Source organism: Panthera onca, chromosome C1 (genome assembly GCF_046562875.1).
Source record: "Panthera onca isolate mPanOnc1 chromosome C1, mPanOnc1 haplotype 2, whole genome shotgun sequence".
In the NCBI taxonomy this organism is placed as follows: domain Eukaryota; kingdom Metazoa; phylum Chordata; class Mammalia; order Carnivora; family Felidae; genus Panthera; species Panthera onca.
The window spans coordinates 194,405,467-194,425,086 of record NC_138346.1 but is presented as its reverse complement, the minus strand read 5'-3'; the positions used below and the strand labels follow the sequence as shown (position 1 = coordinate 194,425,086).

Genomic DNA, 19,620 nt, shown 5'->3' with positions numbered 1-19,620 from the left:
TGTCTCCTGGGAACTTAGTAGAAAGGTACATCCTCCTGTGCCAGACCTCCATCAGAAAGTCCACAGTCGGTCCCCCACAGACTTCTGCGAGGCCCGAGTTCTAATTCTGTCATTTATTGTATGTGGACCGAGTTATTTCTTGCTATGCCTCAGTTTCTGTATCTGTGAAAACGGAGCCAATTCTGCTCATGCCCAGGGGGTTTTTGTGCGCAGGGCCTTGGGTAGAGTATGAGCTCCATTGTCCTCTCCCCTCCCCTTCCTGGGAGAGAGACTGTACACCAGCCCTCCTCCTACCCTACGTGCTGTGCAAGCTGCTCCATGAATACTGCACTGTGTTCTGGGGCATGAGGCCCCCTATTGCTTTGAAAATCCAAAAGGGAAGCACAGGGGCCCAGAAATCTAAAGTCCACACCCTGGGCGTTAGGACACTCTGAATCCCCTGCTTGGTTCAGAGGGCGGGGTGAAGGTGGAGGAATGAATCATTTTTGTGTTAACAGAAGGTTGGAGAAGAGGACAGAAAACCCCCTCCCTGAAAGCCAGGGGGGAGCAGCTGGCCAGCAGAGGCCGGGAGCTTGCACCCCTCCACCAGTGGCCAGGCAGCGGCTGAGGCAGAATCTCAGCACCATCAGCCACACACACTGATGCCAAGGCCCACAACTTCCTTACTGGAGGCTATCGCGTCCCAGGGATGCATAGGTGGCTGGACCCATGGTACAGGTCAGCAGTGTAGCACAAAGCAGCACACCCAGCAGGCACACATACAATTAAATAGCATGTTTAATCATCTCACAACAGACAGTAGTGCAGTAGTGTAAACTAAGTTTCTTTTCAAAAAGTCACTCCCCCAAAGCTCCCATTCCCCAACACCCAGGATGACCATGGCTGAGGAACCAGTGACAGGGCCAGAGGGATTCAGAAAGTCTCTGCTCCAAGGAGCTAAAAGTCTGTCCAGGTAGCCTCACAAGTAGCCGAGAGCCCTATGAGGAGTTGATGTGCGCACATTCTGACACACACACACACACACACACACACACACACACACACACATGCAAGGGACACACAAGACAGACACAGAGGAGACCGCCATGGGGCAGTCGCACACATGCGCTCATGCCATCACATTCCAGTCAGCGTGTGACTGTCGCCTGCGGGCAGGGCATGGGGGCCTGAGCCCTGAAGCAGCAGGTCAGGAGGAAGGAAAGGGTCTGTGGCCAGCCCAGCTGTCTGACAGATGGCCCAGCAGCCAGAGGGGCGCCTCCATTCCTGAAACAGCCAGTCCTCCCCTAATCTCAGGCTGGACACGGGCATCAGTGGTGAGGACAGGGGGTTCCACTTTCTCTGGACCTAGCGAAAAGATAACGGCTCTGTCCCAAAGAAGAGAACAAAGAATGTGCCCACAGGCAGGCTCTCGGAGCAGGAGGCTGGTGGTGCTTGTTCTACAGCCAGGACTTGCTGTGCGGGTGCCCTGGGAGCAGCAACACTGCCAACAGGGAACTGGAGAGGCAGCTGGGAGCTGGCTGGACAGCCCTTGGAGCAGAGGAGGGGTTTGTGAAAAAGGAGGCCCTGAGGTGAGGACATTTGGCGGGGGCGGGGGGGGCCTACCAGAAGGGTTTTAAAGAGGAAACCTCTTCGTTCACAGCTTCATTCAGGGTTCCCGGAGAGAGTCTCTGGATTCAGGTGCCAGCAGCTCTGGTTGAGGGTATTAGGGTGGAATGACCAGCAGACGCTGGGAGAACAGCTGCCCACGGACATGGGAGGTATGAGAACCAGCCTGGCAATGCTCTGGACTCGCACTGCCCACCCCTACCCTGAGGAAACAGACCAAGTAGCTACAAGATCTCCTCTCGTGGGCTCCTGGCCTTAAGTGGGGTCTGCCCGTTGGGCACGGAGCCATTCTGACCATGCAGGAGTTTGCCCTTCTCTCGATCTGGCCACGTGAAGATGGCATCATCACTGTCCAGCTCCGACTCAGAGCGCATCAGGCTGCTGCTCAGCATTGGGCCTTTCTGTTTGATGCCTGCGAGAGAGAGAGGAGAATCCAGGCTCAGGAGCACAAAACCTTCCTCGGCCTGAGCCACACCCTGTACCCTTCTCCCAGCCTGAAGAGGAACAGAGGGACTGGGGAAATAACAGAACTGGGTTGCAATGTGGATTCCTTGTCTCCAGTATCTATTAGCTTTGGTTAACAGTGCCACCTAATGACCCATTCTCCTCTTGTTGAAATGTGCAATGTTTTATCACCTCCCTTTATGAACAGGATGGAGCTCCCACAGGAGGCAGGAAAGCACGACAAATGAGAACTCAGCTCTAGAGGACAAACTTTTCACCATACCCCGGCTCAGCATGGATGGTAAAGGGCTTGCCCGAGTTCCCAACATCGAGTGAGTACGCAACCTCGCTCCCCACAGATGCTTGCTCTGGTTCCACCGCGTGGGTGCTAGAAGCAAAGAGCCTGACTGGAGTACCAGGGACTCCCAGAGACAGTCCCAGGCCATCAGCGCATCAGAACACACAAACAAGGACCCATAAGAAGCACCTAAGTTCAGAAAGGATGCCTGAGATTCTGCAAGCCATTGCAGTCACCTTCACTACCTATCCCTGTGGCTGCAGAAACCACACCGAAAAAGCAAAAAGCCACAGGATGAGGCGTGGGAAGTGCCAACAGAAAACCCCACGTGGTAGTGTTCTGGGCCCCACACCACCCACCCTGGAGCTGACCTACCTCCTTTTTGAAAAAGGTGACCAGACAGGTGAGGTATGTTTGAAACCCCATATCCAATAGTCACTCTCCCTTCCCCCTGGTCCCACCCAGATCCCCCAAAACACTGAAGTAATGTCCTGAGATGCTTCTCAGCCATTCTGTCCCTTCTTGGCCAGGAAAGCTGATACCAGTGTCCCAGGCTTCTCCAGTGTGGCGGGAACAGTGGGCCAACATAAGAACGAAGCCCAGGGGAGGCTCAACCCCTTCCCCTCTGTGCCTGTGAAGCCTTCCCTCCCATGCCCACATGAAGCTTCCCTTCTTCCCCAAAGCCCTCCTTCCTCCACAGCTACAGAGGACAAGAGCGGGAGGGGGAGACATGCACCCGGCACCACACCAGACAGCACTCACCCAGGGCCTTCCCACACTCACTCCTGCTCTGCCTGGAGAACTGAGCGATCTCACCCACTAAACAGTACAAGATGGGCCTGGACAGGAGCTTCTGCAGCCACACTCCTCAGAACAGCCACAACTGGAAAGAATTCAACTGCCTGCCTGTCAACAGTACACCTGCCAGATGTATTAATACAGTGGAAATTACACAGCAGGAAATGGGACAAACTACTGCTCTGCCTGACAGCACATCGGGAAGTCATAAGTGTAATGGTGAATGGAAAGGGCCAAATACAGTGATTCCCTTTATATAAACTAAAACATCAGAAGTACGTTGGCAGGAGGAAGGCGATGACGGGAAAGAAAGGGAGCTGATTATATGGGCACGTTCACTTGCAGGAAACCCATCCAGCTGTCCGTTGGGCTGAACCACAAAAAACTACCATTTTTATGGGTTCAAAAAAGTCACACACTATTAATTTCGTATGGTTCAATCTAATATGCTTCAAAAGAAAGCTTTGGAAAATCAATAGAATAGCAAAAACAAACCCAAAACCACAGTCGCTGAACGGAAAGCAGGTCTCCTGAGGCTTGCCTTGGGAGCTCACCCAGGCGGGTGCACCGGCTCCCCAGGCAGCCCTCATCAGAGCTCAGCCTGGTTCCCAGCAAACAGGGTCTCTGTCAGCGCGCTTCCACGTGCATTACCTTTCTTCGCAAGGGGCCTGTTAAATCCACGCTTCAACCTGTCAGCTTCCGTGCCTTACGTTGACAGGCTTGAATCCCCTTCTCCCCCACCTGCTAGTGGCTCTGCTCTGCGGTGCACCCACTAATCTGCTGAGTCCACAACTGATCTGCTGGCCAGAGCCAGAAGACCAAGAGCAAGGGGGCTCACATCTGTCCCTCAGCTACACACTGCCCACAGAGAAGGGCCTCCTGACTCTCCTCTTTCTCCTCCTGGTGACCCAAATGCAACTGGGCTCTCCCTTGCTGCCCCCCCTTCACTGGATGTCTGCCTCCTGCCCATTTTGCCTCTTCAACGCAGCACTTCCTGGTGCTATCACCCAGCCCTGTGTCCCCCACCCTCTCCTTTCTTGAGCCCCATTCCCTCTCTCCTCAGGAGCCTTACCTCTGTCTTCTGCCTCACCCTGCTTCACTTCTAAAGGACTTTTTTCAATATTTAGGGCTTCCATTTCCTCACTGCATACTTACTGCTGGAACAACCTACATTTTCACTTCTGCTACCATTCACCATTCTACTCTAGCTCTTTAGGTGACCAGAAACTTCCCCAGTGTCATCTTCATGGACAATTCTTATCCCTGTCTGCAACAGCTAATACTGCTGACCGCTCCCTAACAGTGCACCTCTTCCCTCACTGACGGCCCTTCATGGGCTCCTCAGCTCTGGACTCTTTGGTCCCTCAACATTTTCCCCAGAAGGGATGTGACCCACTTTTGTTTTGGCACTCACCAGCATCTAGAAGATTCTTACACTGACACTTGTAGTCCAACTGTTCTAATGGGTTCAACTGAATTCATCTTTTCTTACCCCAGCCGGCACTGCACTGATGTCTTAATTGTGTCTACAGAATCATTCTCTGTCCCTCAGGTCAGAAGTCAGCCCTGACCTTTCCCGTCCTCCATCCTGTTGACCCCATGTTGGTTGAGTCATTGTCACCTCCCTCTCGGACCACTGCAAAAGTCTCCTTGCTGGCCTCCACATGGGATATCTCCCCTTCAGTCAATTACAGGTGTCATTAGAGACTAATTTTCCTAAGCCAGCACTTTCAAGATGACACTTCCTGTCACCATCAGAATTAATGCTTAACTCTGGCTGATTTTCAAAACCTTCTGCACTTTTGTCCTCACCAATCTTCCAGCCTCATTTCCTCAACACCATTCGCAAGCGTCCTGAAGCAAACACTTCTCTTCTCCGGCATTTCCTCTCCAGTACCACCCAACCCACACCTGCTCAGAGCAGAAGCTCCAGGACCAGCCTGCACGTCTCCTTTTCTCCCACACCCCTCGGCTAACATGCCACAAATTGCATCAAGTCTTCCCTGCAAAGGTACCTGGAATCTACGTGTCTCTCCCTAGCTTACCATCTCTCCACCATTAGGACATTCCACCGAATCCTCTTTTACCTGCTCTTGCCCCTCTGATTCCTACATAGCAGCCAGGGTTGTCTCTTTTTAAAATGTAAACCAAATCAGACCATTCACCTCCTTAAAAAGCTGCCTGTGGCTGCCCACTACTCTCAGAAGGAGCCCACAGCTAGGTCCCTGCTCACCTGTGCAGCCTCGTGCCACTGGCCCCGTGCTCACCATGTCCAGTATGTCACCTTCCTCTATTTCCTCAAATGCCCTCTGCTGCTTCCAGCAGCTGGCCCTTTACTGACTTTGCTCCTTTGCCTGGAATGCGCTTTCACAGAGTCCTAATGTGGCTAACTCGTACTCGTCCCTTGGGTCTCAGTTCAAGTGTTCTTCTTTACAAAGACCTTTCATTATCACATGCTGTATATCTGGGAGTTTGCATATTTCATGTCTGTCTCATAGAAGCTCCAGAGCAGCAGAGTCTGTCTGGCTCACCGTATGTAACTGGTATCTGGCAGAGGGCCTGGCAAACAGTGGTCTCAATCCATATGCACAGAGGAATAAGACACAATCTCTGCCCTCACCAATGTCACTGACTGCTAAGGGGACAGATACATAACTAATATAGGGACAGAAATTCCAAAACAGTCATGTGACAGATGAGCATGACATTTACAGGTTAAGGGAGGGATGACAAAGATGACAAAGAGCTTTCTGGACAGAAATATGAACCAAGTCAACAAGGCGATAGATCTCAGAGAAGCCAACAGATGAGAGCTCACCCAAGGCCACGTTAGCCAGACCCAAAGTCAGTCACCAAAGGATTTCGAGGGGTGGGAAAACTTTCAGAGTAACATGAAAACAACCTTGGCCACCAGCTGGGGGGTGAACTGTGCACGTTTTTACCTCCAGGCTCCATTTCAGTGTTTCTACTTCTCTGGTTTTACAAGCCCCACCACCTCCAGGTACCACCCCAAGATGTTCTCTAACCAAGGTGCATGGGTGCAGAGCCCAGGCCGCCTGAGAGCTTTTTTTTTTTTTTTTTGCCTCTAACGTGTCTGTGCTCCCTCAGTAGACTGAAATTCCGAGGGCAGAGCCAGGGTGTCAGAACTCTCTGTTTTCCCCTCCAGCCTCTCCTAATACAAAGCTTTAAGTATGAACATATTTGATAAATGCTTTGTATAAAAACAGTTCTGTTGGCAGAGTGTTTAGGAATAGCCCCACCTAGAGCCCCATAAACAGGCGATGCAGGTCCTGTGGCCTCATGATGAATGGAAACCTCACCCATGACGACACCCAGCCAAGGAAGGGAGCCCCTGCGCACCCTGACCTCCAGCCCCATCACCCAAGCCATCTCAGTGCTTGTGCAGTTGGTGATTCCTTGGTGGGAGGCACCTGAAAGACGAGTCCTGTGCACTGGGACCAGCAGGGAAGCTGCCCTCCTGCCTGTTCTAAGCCACCAGCGGAGCCCATGGATCTATCTGCCAAATACAAGGTAGAGGAAGATGGAAGAGGAAGGCCAGCTGAAGAAGAGGCCAGCTGGAGACACTGACTTCAATCCCACTGCTGCCACACCTTGTTGTCTGCCCAGAAAGGACAGACTTGTCAGGCCTAAGAGACCAAGGTCCCTGAGCATGACTAACGGGGGGCAGCATGAATAGCTGAAAGCCAGGAGGAATCCCTGAGGGGAATGAGCATGCCAAGGAAAGCAAGAGGCTTAGTCCTTCTGCAAAGAGAAGCAATACTGAGAAGTGAGCCCCAGATCACAGCTCACCCAGCAGGCAGCTTCTGCCAGTGCAGGGCAAGGTCAGCCCTCAGCGTTTAACAAGCAAGAGTCAAAATGCTTTTCTAGAACAAACAGCTGTTAGCAACACATTTAGGAGGGGACTGTAGTGACAGTAGCTCTTCACAGGGAGAGTGCACAAATCTAGAGGCCTCCGTCCCCAACCCCCAGGGCCACTACCTGCTCGGGAGGTTGGCTTCAGTTCCAGGCTCTCCTGATCCGTGGCATCTAGGATCTTATACTTGCTTTTCCTCTTGGGTTTTCCTTTCTGCCTGAAAAACACAATCCCCACAGCTGCTCAAGAAGGGGGTTCTGTGTGAGATTAGGGAGCTCCCACAGGGTGACGGCCAGACTACATAGAGGGCCCCGTCCTGGTGATAGCTGCTTAATGGGAGGACTGTTTTCCCTTGCTTTCGCAGCTGCAGGAAGGTGGCGACTGTGATTTGTTCTTCAAGTAACGCCTCACCGATTCTAGGAAAGGAAGGTGACTCTGACTATCTTACCATGGAGCCACCACTCCACAGCAGCAAGGAAGGAGAGACTGGTTAACAACACAAACGTAATGGGGTACAAGCTTGTCCTGCTCGCCACACACAGGCCAGTAAGTCAAGGGGAAAGACGAATGGGGTGAGAAAAACGACTTTACTCAGAAAACCAGCAAACCAAGGAGATGGCAGACTCCTGTCCCAAAGAACCATCTCCCCCAGCATGATATTTGAGCTTTTCTGTTAGGGTGGAGGAAGTGGGAGGAGGCTGGAGTCAAAAGGTGACTGATGTCTGCAGACATCCAAGGAAGGCTGTGTAACTTCTCTGTCCTAGGTTGGTTGATATCTGTAGGAAACTGATCATGTTTCTGTGAATCTCAAACATAGCACAGGCATATCTGAAGGTACTTGCTTATCTCCTTGAGTGAGGTAGGTCTCAGGTTAAAACAACAGTTTTTTGTTCATCTCAGCTATAAGCAAAATTCGTTCGATGATTAACATGCCTACGTACAGGGCCCAGCAGAAGTTTCTAAGCTGTAGGTCACAGCAGCAAGGGAAAGAGGCAACGTGGAGTCAGGCACACTTTCTCCCTATTACATTAAGAGAACAAAAACCCTGTGCTTGAGGGGTGGGGGGTGGAAGAAAGCATCTACTAATGGTGGTTGTCTCAGGCTGGTGGAAACTATCAAAAATTATTTTCACTTTCTAGGTTTCATGTGAAACCTAGGCTCAATATTGCAGGCTCTATCTCAGCTCTGTCACATATTAACTGTGTGTCCGTGGACAGGTGGGGTTGTTTTCCTGGGCCTCCATTTCCTTAGCTGTAAGATGAGAAAAGGTTCTCATATACATTTAAAAAAAGGTATTACAGGGGCGCCTGGGTGGCTCAGTTGGTTGAGCGTCTGACTTCAGCTCAGGTCATGATCTCACAGCTCGTGAGTTCGAGCCCTGCGTCAGGCTCTGTGCTGACAGCTCGGAGCCTGCAGCCTGCTTCATATTCTGTGCCTCCCTCTCTCTGCCCCAACCCACTCACATTCTGTCTCTGTCTCTCTCAAAAATAAACAAACATTTAAAAAAAAATTATAATTTAAAAAAAAGGTATTACCTACAAAATGTTATCATGGTGCCTGACACACAGCAGTGTAGAAATCATACTTATTATTAATAATGAAAAGCATACAATAAATATTCCCATTAAATATCATTTGAGAGGAAGACTCAAACAAAAAAACCTAGAACACTTAATCATGACTAATCTAAGTCTGCAGTTACGTGAAAGTACATAGACACGTGAATCCCAACTAGAAAGGAAGGCATAAAAATTGAGAACTCATGTGTCAAGTGGTGAGACAGGTGGAGTGGAGTAATACAGAACACACATCCTAGACAGATGTGACTCAGGTCCACAGTCCAGGCCCATCATGGCTATGGCCACGCTTCCCAGGTTGTGCATCAGTGCAGTGACAGCCACTTGGCTGAGGGGTGTGTAGGAGTGGCAGAGGGTTAGGAAAGCCTTTCTGCGCATGCCTTGGGTGGGCCAAACGACTTTAACAGTGACAGGAAGGGAGGAACCCCCCAAGACTTAGCACCTTCCACGTGGAAAATGCCAGATACCTCCCGAATGAATGAAGACACAACTAGAAGCTCTAATGAATTTTCAAGGAGAATCCATCTTACCTCTTACAACAACAGATCACAGTCCAGGACAGGATTCCCAGGGCGACAACGATGACAAAGGAAGCAATGATAACATACAACACGCTCCACTCTGCCAAGAGAAACAAAATGGTGAGGGCTGTGAAGAGAGAGGGGCCAGCAGGACAGTCTGGGCTGCCTCGACCTCGGGCAGGTGGCTTCACTCTGCAGACAGGAAGGCTGTTCAGGGAAGGTGAGACCTTGCAGTTGTAGGCAGCTGAAGCTTTCACCTTTCTAAACCATCCCTGCTGAGACCCTGAGGCAGTGTAGCAGGTTGTAAGGAGCTTTCCCAGAAGGAAAGGGGGAACAGACACTTGCAGACTTCCACTAGGCTATGGCACAAAGACACCCCCCAAAAGACAGGAGGCCTTGCAGCCAGTCTGATCTAGGCTGCAATTTGCAGTTGGTCTGATTTAAGCTTGGTTCTTCGTACAACACTGCTTCAGAGCTCTGCTCTAACCCTGAGCAGCGTGGAGGAAGGAAGTAAAAGTCCTCTGCAAACAGAAAATACACAGAGTTCTTCTCCTCGCTTGCTCATCTGCCTCGGAAACACCAACACCCACCTGCTCAACTCAGAACTACAGTCAGTGCCAAACCGGCTGGCACAGCACCAGGCAGAAAACTCACCACAGTTGCTGTCTCCGTCCCTCAACTGCACCTTGATGAAATTCTCCATCCAAAAAGGGTCACAAATACAGCGTTTGGTGAATGAATCACAGTGGCCATGGTCAGAACAGTTCAACTGGCATGCTGAAAGTAGTAGGAAAGGGAAAAGGTCAACAGGAGTCAGAGCCAGACTGGCAGCTGCCAGCGCCCCTGCTGTGGCCCATGGGGAAATTCCTTGGACACCCACCCCGAGGGCTTTTACAGCTCGGGCATATTGCCCGTGATCATCGCCACGGTCAAATGAAACTGGAGCAGTCAGGCCACTGAAGACAGTTCCGGCTGCTTTTACTTATTGTTACTCTCTGCCAGCAGTACGTCATCTTTCATGGCCCACAGACCCCCCCCTTCTTTGCATCGTTTAATTGCCAAAATAAAATACATGGTATTACAAAGGAAAGCAATTATATCGCACATGTTTTTTAAAAGTTGAAGAATATAAAATTCTAAGCTAATTATACATATACATGTGTCTTTATGAAAACATCAAGTAACAAGATTTAGAAGCGAGTCTAACAACTGTCATGATTTTGAAGTAGTGATGAGTAGTAATGATACTTCATCACGTAGTGTGCTATGACGTTATTTGTGATTCCTATTGCCTTAAAGTCACAGGTTCTGTTAATATCACTGGAGTTCGTCGCCCACCTTCACAAGAGGGAAATAATGAACTTCAGTTAAAGGTGAGTGAAAATAAAGATGTCATTTTCTTCCCATTCAAACTAAACTCCTTGCCCCTCTGAACACTAGCTCATGGACCCATGGACCCCAGGTTAAAACCTCTGCAACAAGTCAGGACTCTTCCATGTCCCTGGTAGTGGAGCTAAGCGATTATATCCATGTTCCTCAAGAACAGGTGATGAAGCCTGAGGACAGCAGGACTGTGGTGAACTGTGGGCACTGGGCAGGCTTGTATTCCCAGCTTCCCAGAATTACTCACTGACAGTATTGATTTCCAGGGCTCTGAATATCAGAAAGTCTGCTTTTTGCTTCCGCAGCTCATTCTTGAGCATCGCTGCCACCTCATGGCCTTTGAAGATCTGGTGGGGAGGCTCGTTTTGAACAAAAAATACCATCTTGGTGCTGCAGAGACATGCAACAGTATGAATGAGCTGAAGCCGTCAGCAATAATAGCAGTAGCTGCCATTTGCTAAGCACTTTATGCCAGACACTGTGCGAAGCATTAGACACATTCTCTCACAGCAAGCCAGTGAGAAAGGTGTTATCAGCGTCATCGCCATTTTACAGAGGACAACACTGGGGCTCAGAGGGGTTAAGTAACTTGCCCAAGGTCACACAGTTAATTATGGCAGAGCCAAATTCCAACCCTGGTATGTCTGACTGCAACACTTATGCTTTTAGAAATGCCCTAAGCTGTCCTAGCTAACAAGACGACCCATTCCAAACATGTAACTGGAGGTCAGGAAAATGGAGATTTGGTTACAACTACATCTCTGCTGTCAGCCTTTTAACAGCTAAGACTGTGGTGTGGTGCTGTTGGGTCTGTGCCTAGGTTACCTGTAGGACAAACCACAATGCTCTGAAAAATGTATGTTGTTGGACAGCATCAAAGCATTATCCATGGGTCAAAACAGCCAAATGATCATTACTATGACGGCAACAAGAAAGACCCCACACAGTGGTGTGGCTGGTGCAAGATTATACTACCCCATGTCCAGAATCTGTTTGCTTTCTGTCAACTTCTGTCCAGGGCAGGCCATGTTTGATCTCACCTCTATATGGGCACAAAGTCTGCTGTCTATGCCTTGGCCTTAAGAGGCCTTTTGGAGAGCCCCCTTGACTCCATGTTAGTCTCACAAATGAACCTTCTCAATCAGTGGGTCACACTGGGTTGTAGGTGTGCCCAAGATATTCATCCCCTCAGCACACAGAATGGCTGGCTGGGACCTGGAGGCCCCAGACCAGTTGCTTCCAGTATAACCAGCCTTGTCTATTTATCTCAAAGTGCCATACACATAGCATCACTGCCTATGTGTATCATGACATAAAAGTTTGGGAAGCACTGTCATAAAAGACTTCATAAAGTCCTCTGCACAGTGAGACTAAGGGTGGGGTATTATAAATTTCAGAATCAAGACACAGACCTTTGCCATAAAAATGTGTGGTCCATTTCTCATTATTTTCTCCCAGTTACCTAATCCATGCGAACAGTTTCGATTTCTCTATATATACCAATAACCCTCGAATATTTATCTCCTCTCCCCTAGTCTTTCCAAAATGACCACATCTACATCTGCAGAAGCTTGCTGGGACATCCACCCCATCCGTATCTCTCATAGGTACCTCTAACCCAACAGGTCTCAAAATAAACTTACAATAACCAGCAACTGAGCACACTCTGTGTGGTAGGGATACGAACATTCTCTTATTTAACTCTCAGTAACAATCCTACAAAAGTGTACAAGTGACAGGCTAGGCTTGGAGAGGGGCAGTACCTTGCCCATCATCCCAGAGCACACACTAATGGAGCAGGGCTCAAAAGCCAGGTCTGTCTGGTGTCTGCCCCATGCTCTTTCCTGCTATCATAGACTCCCTGCCTGCAAGCCTATCCTCTTGAATTCCTCAACTTGGCCAATCAGTCCAAGTCAGAAACCCAGAGCCACCGTGCTGCTTCTCTTCCTCATGCATCGTCTTCCAGATGCAGGGAGAGCAAGTATGCTGGCAAACCCTTCCGTGACACGTCCAGCAGCACTCTTGCTAATGTCTTAGCACTGCTTCTGCCCAGCCAAACCCCACCACCTTGGGTCAATCCAGGCAGCCACTTGCCCTGTTCCTGTTCACAGGCTGCCAGCAGAGATTACAAAGAAAATCCCTGGGGTGCCCAGGTAGCTTGGTGGGTGAAGCATCTGACTTCAGCTCAGGTCACGATCTCATGGTTCATGAGTTCGAGCCCCATGTCTGGCTCTGTGCTGACAGCTCAGAGCTTGGAGCCTGCTTTGGATTCTGTGTCTCCCACTGTCTCTCTTGCCCCTCCCCTGCTAGCACTCTGTCTCTCTCCCTCTCTCAAAAATAAATAAAACCACCCAAAAAAAAAAAGGTCTTATTATCATGCTCTGACCCGGTCAAACTTAAGTGTTAGATTCACCTGGAGAGCATGGAAATTTCAGGCGCCCAGACCTCACTCCAGACCAACTGAATCATAATCCCTGGGGGTGAGGCTCAGGTAATGGCACATTCATAAAAGCTCCAGGTGGTGCTATCAAGTAGCTAGAATTGGGAGCCACCACTCTAACCTCGTGTCTCTAACCTTGGATGAGATCTCAATGCTGCTCAAAGCCAGCATCCTTTGCTGGAACTGCTGTACCTAACCTTTACCATTTTCTTCATGCTGCCCACCTCCTTCCCACCTCCTCAAAGCAGATGGCCTGGCCTCCACTTTCAGAGACAAAACCCAGAACGCTAGTATCAATGCTCTCGAATGCCATCCTGTCTCTAAAATCCATCCTTAACAGCACATTTTCCTGCCCTTCTTCCCATCTCCAGAGAAAATGGCACACCTGTTCTGCCCACAGCCAGTCCCCGAGACCTGCCTCTATTTGGAACCCACCTCCCCAGTCTCCACCTTCTACTTTTCCTCTGCACCTTCCCTGAGTCTATAAAAGTGCTCAAGTATTTCCTGTCTTTAAAAGGTGTTCTTTTGATCTACCTCCCATCTTATTTTCAGCACCAACCTCTTCAAAGAGTGTTTTATTTACCATCTCTGTATCCTCCAACCATGACAGAATTTGCTCTCTGTCCCCAACATCTAAGTAAAATGCTCTCACTGTAGTCCTGACGATCTAATCATAAAGCCAAAACCTGTGTCCTCACCATACTCTTCCTCTGTGGCATCTGAATCCTCTGGCAGCCCCTAGCTGCCAGCCACCTCTTAACTTCCAGCAGACCACTCCCACCTGCTTTTTCACTCACTTCTCTACTATTGCTTCCTAGTTTCCTTTGCTGGCTCTTTTCTCCTTGCCTCATCCTTAAATACTGGGGTTCTCCAGAGTGCTGGACATTACCCCCAGTGGGACTCATCTGTCCTTCCAGCTTTGATTCCTGCCTGTATGCAGTGATTCCCTATCTTCGGCTTTTCCTTCTGCCCCAAGTTCCGGCCCATATTTGCCACTGTCTGATGAAATCTCTCTCCATGTAACCCATGAGACACCCTAAATTCAACAGTCAAAATTGTTATCTTTTCTTTGAAACTGGTTCCTTCTGTATCCGTAATCTCAGTTAATGGCATTCACCATCTATCCAGGCATCAAAACCTAAAGCCTCATGTTTGATGCCTCATTCCCCTTCATTCCAAAGAATTACTAAGTCCTGCTGATCTGCCTCTATTTTCTTTTCATTTCTCTCTTCTGTCATTCCATTGCCACTACCTTAACTTAGGTTTATCACTTTTTTACTAAGACTAGTTCAAAAGCTTCCTGGTTGGTTCCCCAGCCTTTAGTGTCTGTCTGTCTCTCTCTCTCTCTCTCTGTCTCTCTATTTTGGTCTAGCCTCCACACTAGGGGGTCTTCCTTAAAAAAAACCAAAAAACAAAAACAACATCTAATTTCCTTGCTCCAGAAACAAAACAAACAAAAACTTCACACACATAAAAGAATCTAACTTGAATCCCACCCCCCCCTTCCCAAACTATTAAAACTAAACTCCCTGACTTGCTTATGACTATTCTCCATCTACACAGCCAGTCTTATCTTCCACCATGTCCTGGGCCTGGTAAGTGCTCTGAACCATATGACTTCTTCCAGAGAGAACTCTGTACTTTCATACCACAGGATCATGGCTCATACTTTTCAGCTATTATGAATTTCCTCCTAGTCCTTCTATGCTTGCTCAATGTAAGTTTTACTTCTTCTGGAAGATCTTTGGATCACACCCTGCCCCAACTCCTCTGGAAGAACTCATTGGCCTTGCCTCTGTGTGTCTCCATGACACCCACACATTCTGTCAAATTCACCCTGTACTGATGTTACATACTCATCTTGATTGTTTTCCCTATGAGACTATGGCCTTCAAGATAACGGACCTCTTCTGACCTTGTACCCTGGTACCCTGCTGCAGTATCTAGTACAGACTATGTGACCTGTACTAGAAGAGAAAATTTCATTAAAGAAATGGACACCATGAGTGGTTCTTGGTCAGAGAGCCCACCCTTCTCTATCTACCCACACTATTTCTTAGCTCAATCAACAAGCCCAGGGGGCCCCTGGTCTTTCCTTTTCTCCCCCCATTCATTGCCCAGCTACCTCTGCTCCGTGTACGGCTGAATCTTTTGCACAATGATGTCGGAATCCAGCACCCCCAGGAGGACCCCAATCTGGCGGATGAACATCCCCTTCAGCCTCTCAGTTAGCTGACTGACGTTGACATCCAAGATGATCTCCACCAGGTTGTTTTTCCTGGGATCTGGAAAGCATGTGGATCAGTCATGGCTTTGAAAGTAGGAGAGTTAACACAGACCTGCCATTGTGTGTCTGTTCTGGCACAGGAGAAAAAGTAGTGAGAGCATTCAGGAATGCAACTGACCTCCTGCAAATGGAAAGGGACCATACTGAATTGCTACTAATGCGGTCTGGGGCTGGTGTGGAGAGCTCTATACCAACCTGAAAATTACCACACGTGTGCTGGGGATCAGGCCATAACAGGGAGGCTAGGGGTTTGGTGAAGGGAGTGGGAAAGAAGAACACTCTGAGGTCTGTTCTCAAAGCTTCTGCCCAGCTGGCTTTGCTGAGCTCTCCAGGCCAAGTGGGGGATATGTGCAATCTCTCCTGATCTGTGTCTGACTTTCAGTGCCTTGCTGTGCTCTGTCTACAACAATGGGAGGGAAAATGTCCATCTCAACAATCTTATTGATCCTGGAAATGCATCAGCCCTACAGGTTTGAAAACAGTAAACAAAAAATTTCCAGGCAGCCAAGAAACAAGGACTTCACCTTAGAGCAATATCACAGCTGCACAATATTTTTACAGCTCTAGAACTGTGAGACCACTGTCCTTCATTTCTGTGTCCTAGAGGCTGTGCTACACTTGGAAGTTAAGTGATTAATCACAATACCTTATTCCCATAATTGGATGCACCATTTGCCTGTTTTGATGTATCATTTACATAATTAGTAGACTATCTGTGATCTGATTTTAAACACAGAAGAGACTTTATAGTGTCTTGGCTGTTGTCCTTCATAGAGGTAGGACAAGGACTGGAAGACCTGCCAAGATCCTTTCCCATCTAAGATACCTGTACATGAGCTTGGCCTATATAAACAAGAGTAGATTTAAAGTTAATACCTTCGTATCAGATGCTCAGGAATTTATAAAGCTCTACCCCGCCCCACACTCATTTCCTCCCTAATACTAATTAATCTAGCCTCAAAGCAAAATAAAAATACAGTTCTACGGAAGAAAGAAATTTTATCTCTATAAATCTGAAAAATGTAAAGGACATCAGTTACTTCACCTTCCTTGGATTGTCCGATAAAGCCTGAGGCTCAACTTATAAAAATAAATTGTTTTCTGCAGCTGTGTGCTGATGAGGCATCATGACTCAAGTTATTTCTCTGCTCAGATTCCCGAAGCACCCAGAGCCCTCTCTCATCTGTCACGTGATGAGTAGGCAGTGCTGGACTAGGGGCACAAAGGCCTGGCTCTGACACAACTGCTGTGTGACGCTGAGCAAGCCCTGCCCTCTCTGGAGTTTCAGTTTCTCCATCTGAGATGAGTTGGGGAGCAGGGATCCACACTCACTCCTGTATGGGTAGGAGGGATACTGCTGGAAAGAGTCTCCACGGATTTTTCAGCTTGGGGTTTCTAGAGTGTTTAGAAGCTGGCTTTGCCACTTGGCTCTGTTCTTGCTGGGCAGAAGGGGTCCCAGGACTGAGGTCCTGCTGGGCTGAGCTGGCAGTCCCACCCAGTCCCAGCGCCAGATGAACTCACCAGGCTTCACCTCCACGGTGGTCCGGTCTGTGTCACTTTCCCCCTTCGCATCAGTCACATGCAGGTGAAATGTGTAGGTGCCCTCAACCAGGTTGGAAAGAAAGAGGATCGGGTGGTGGTCAGAGTGATTCAGCACCTCCTATGGAGTTGAACAACATGGCTACGTTGCAGAGCAAGACCACACTCCTTTCTTGGGGTCAGGTACTGCTTCTGTTAGGACTAGGCACCCTCTGGGAAGCTCCTGCTTTGTAACATCTCTGAAGCCCACAGCTGCCAAGATCAGGGCAGAGGAACATATTCTGTGCCATACTAACTTGCAGAGTGACCCTAGGAAAGTCATTCAGGATCCTTGGATTTCAGAGGGCAATCCAGGTTTGACACAAGACCCCTTGGTTAAAACAGATACTGGAATGAATGTTTGGCTCAGCCTCCTCTCCCCATCTCACCACCTTGACCCCATATAGCTCTCTAGTTCCTGGCACTTACCCCTGCCGCTGGGCTCCCCTCATCTCGGGTCCAGAGGTAGCTGACTATTGCCTTATCATCTGAGGACTTGGAGCCATCCAGTTCTGCTGTGTCCGTGGGCAAGGTAATCACCACACTCCCAGTTATCTTGGCTACAGGTGGTTTGTTCATTTCTAACCAAAGAGACATCAATGAAATGACATAACATTCTGGAAAAGAAAGAATGCTTCTTCATGATGCTAATGGGGAAATTAACATCAAAAGCATTTTAAGGGGCACCTGGGTAGCTTACTTGGTTAAGCATCCGACTCATGGTTTCAGCTCAGGTAATGATTTCACGGTTCGTGAGATTGAGCCCCACATCGAGCCTGTCATGGAGTCTGCTTGGGATTCTCTCTCTGTCTTTCTCTGTCCCTCCCCACTCATGCTCTCTCTCTCTCTCAAGATAAATAAACTTAAAAAAAAAAAAAAGCATCTTAAATGGAGAACTGTTTTAATTGCCTATCCATGCCAGCAACTAACAGTATAGTAGACTTTTTTGACAATAAACCAACTTTTAGTTAGTTGGGGGTTAGGACCCAGTGAAGACCAGGCTTCAGTTCCCCTCTCTCCATGCTAAATAAAACCCAGGCAGAGCCAGAGAGCTCATGATTAATAGTATAAATTTGAAGCCACCAGTGTCACAGGTCCTGAGACTCCAGTCCCGCCCAGAGGGACATTCTTCTGACACCATACAGCAGAGGGAACAAGCATAGTTTTCTCCTGTGTCCTCCTAGCAGCTTCCCCTGGAAGGATTCCATCTCTTTGGGAAGCGCATGATGATTGGAAACAAAGGCCCAAACTGGTTTAAAGACCTGGAGGTTAGGTTTCATGCTGCTGATACCACAAATTCTCTTTACAGTATGGCCTAAAATGTTATTTTCTGAACATCTTCTTTTATTCTTTCCTTAATACTCTAATAGAGAAAAAGGAAAAAAAGACCTCTCTTCTCCTGCGCCACCCCCGCCCCCCGCAGCTTTGTTTCCTCAGGTGTGTATTCTCTACTGAGCTCAAGATATTGTAGCTGGAGGCCACCTGCGCATCTCCCATCAGCTTACAGCCCTCTCCCAAGGCCATCACGGGTCATGTGCCTGCAAACCAGAGCAAGCCAATCAATGCTCGCCTCAAGTTGGCCTCAGCTGGCTCACAGGAGGAGCAGAGCAAACTACAGTGCAGGCCAGTCATTCTAAGGTCTGACAGCAGGTGTCACTGCAGCTAGCAGGAGAGTCACAGAAATCCCAGGTCTCAGCAGCAGAGGCAAAATAAAAATGCAAAGGAAAAAAACCTAATTCTTTCCCTATTCAATTGAGAAGGAAGGCAGGGGAAGGGGGACAAGAAATTAAAATTCACCTTATAGGCACTCCCAATTAAAGGTTGTTTTAGAAAAGCACATAACAGGAGCCCCTGGGTGGCTCAGTCAGTTAAGCTTCCAACATCAGCTCAGGTCATGATCTCACGATTTGTGAGCTCGAGCCCTACATCGGGCTCTCTGCTGTCAGCACAGAGCCTGCTTCGGATCCTCTGTCTCCCCCTCTCTCTCTGCCCCTCCTCCCCTATCTCTTAAAAATAAACATTAAAAAGAAAAAAAGTTCATAACAGCTGCCCTTTCCCCCAACTTATCCCCCACCCCTCGTCTCTCACCAATTTCTGCAGCCAAAAAAGAGATGCCTGATTCCTCAGTTATCTCACCCAGAGGCTGCACCAACCCAAGACAGAGAGGTACCTTCTTTGACAATGACATTCACAGAACTCTGGCTTTGCAGGTTCCTCTCATCTTTGACGGTCAAGGTGAACACGTAGGTTCCTACTTGTAGCCCTGTCACAGTGGCGACACTGCTGTTAGCATTCTCGAGCTGCACCCCGTCGGGTCCCCTGGACAAAGATGGAAACCAAAGGGTAGAGTTGTACCTGTCTGTTGTTCTTCCATCCCTGACTCAGCAGGAGCAGACAATTACTGCCTCAGCTGATGCACAAACTATTGTTTCCCAGACCTTGCGAGGACATGTTTAAAAATATTACATCTGGACAGAGTGTCATTTGGCACCAAAATACAGCTACCTGCTGATCAGAAAATTCCATTCACCAGCTTTCAAACACATCTAGCCTTATCCTTTTTATGAGTTTCTAGAACATTCAAACTCTGCTGTTCCAGTTTGTAAAAGGAAGAAAGCGATCTGAGCAGGTCCCTGATCAAAAGAACGATTTCAGAGTGATGTTTCTGAAAAGCATTTCTGGCCCAGTAGTTGGTTCAGCTCTTGCCAGCAAAGAAGCAAAATGCGTTTCTTAATCATATGCCAAACTCCCTCCCACTGAAAAGTCAAGGAAAGGAAATGGGCCAAAGCTGCAGAGGAACTCTCAGCAAAACCAT

General features: G+C 48.7%; 1 protein-coding gene across 6 annotated transcripts in view; it reads right to left on the bottom strand.

The window, feature by feature from the left end:
- Positions 1-62: 62 nt before the first annotated feature.
- Positions 63-19,620, bottom strand: part of KIAA0319L (KIAA0319 like) — a 95,967-nt gene continuing 76,409 nt past the window's right edge. For 3 of the 6 annotated variants that reach the window (XM_060622174.3, XM_060622173.3, XM_078452076.2), the window contains exons 13-22: positions 18,976-19,124; positions 17,235-17,386; positions 16,749-16,887; positions 15,066-15,225; positions 10,748-10,890; positions 9,772-9,894; positions 9,127-9,217; positions 7,145-7,236; positions 2,333-2,437; positions 760-2,017 (exon numbers count right to left, since the gene is read on the bottom strand). In XM_060622174.3, coding sequence (XP_060478157.1) covers positions 1,830-2,017; positions 2,333-2,437; positions 7,145-7,236; positions 9,127-9,217; positions 9,772-9,894; positions 10,748-10,890; positions 15,066-15,225; positions 16,749-16,887; positions 17,235-17,386; positions 18,976-19,124 — 1,342 coding nt within the window. In that variant the 3' untranslated portion in view covers positions 760-1,829. Of the gene's footprint in view, positions 163-759; positions 2,018-2,332; positions 2,438-3,027; positions 3,269-7,144; positions 7,237-9,126; positions 9,218-9,771; positions 9,895-10,747; positions 10,891-15,065; positions 15,226-16,748; positions 16,888-17,234; positions 17,387-18,975; positions 19,125-19,620 lie in introns of those variants that run through there. The other 3 variants (XM_060622177.3, XM_060622175.3, XM_060622176.3) reach the window with 3 other exon arrangements.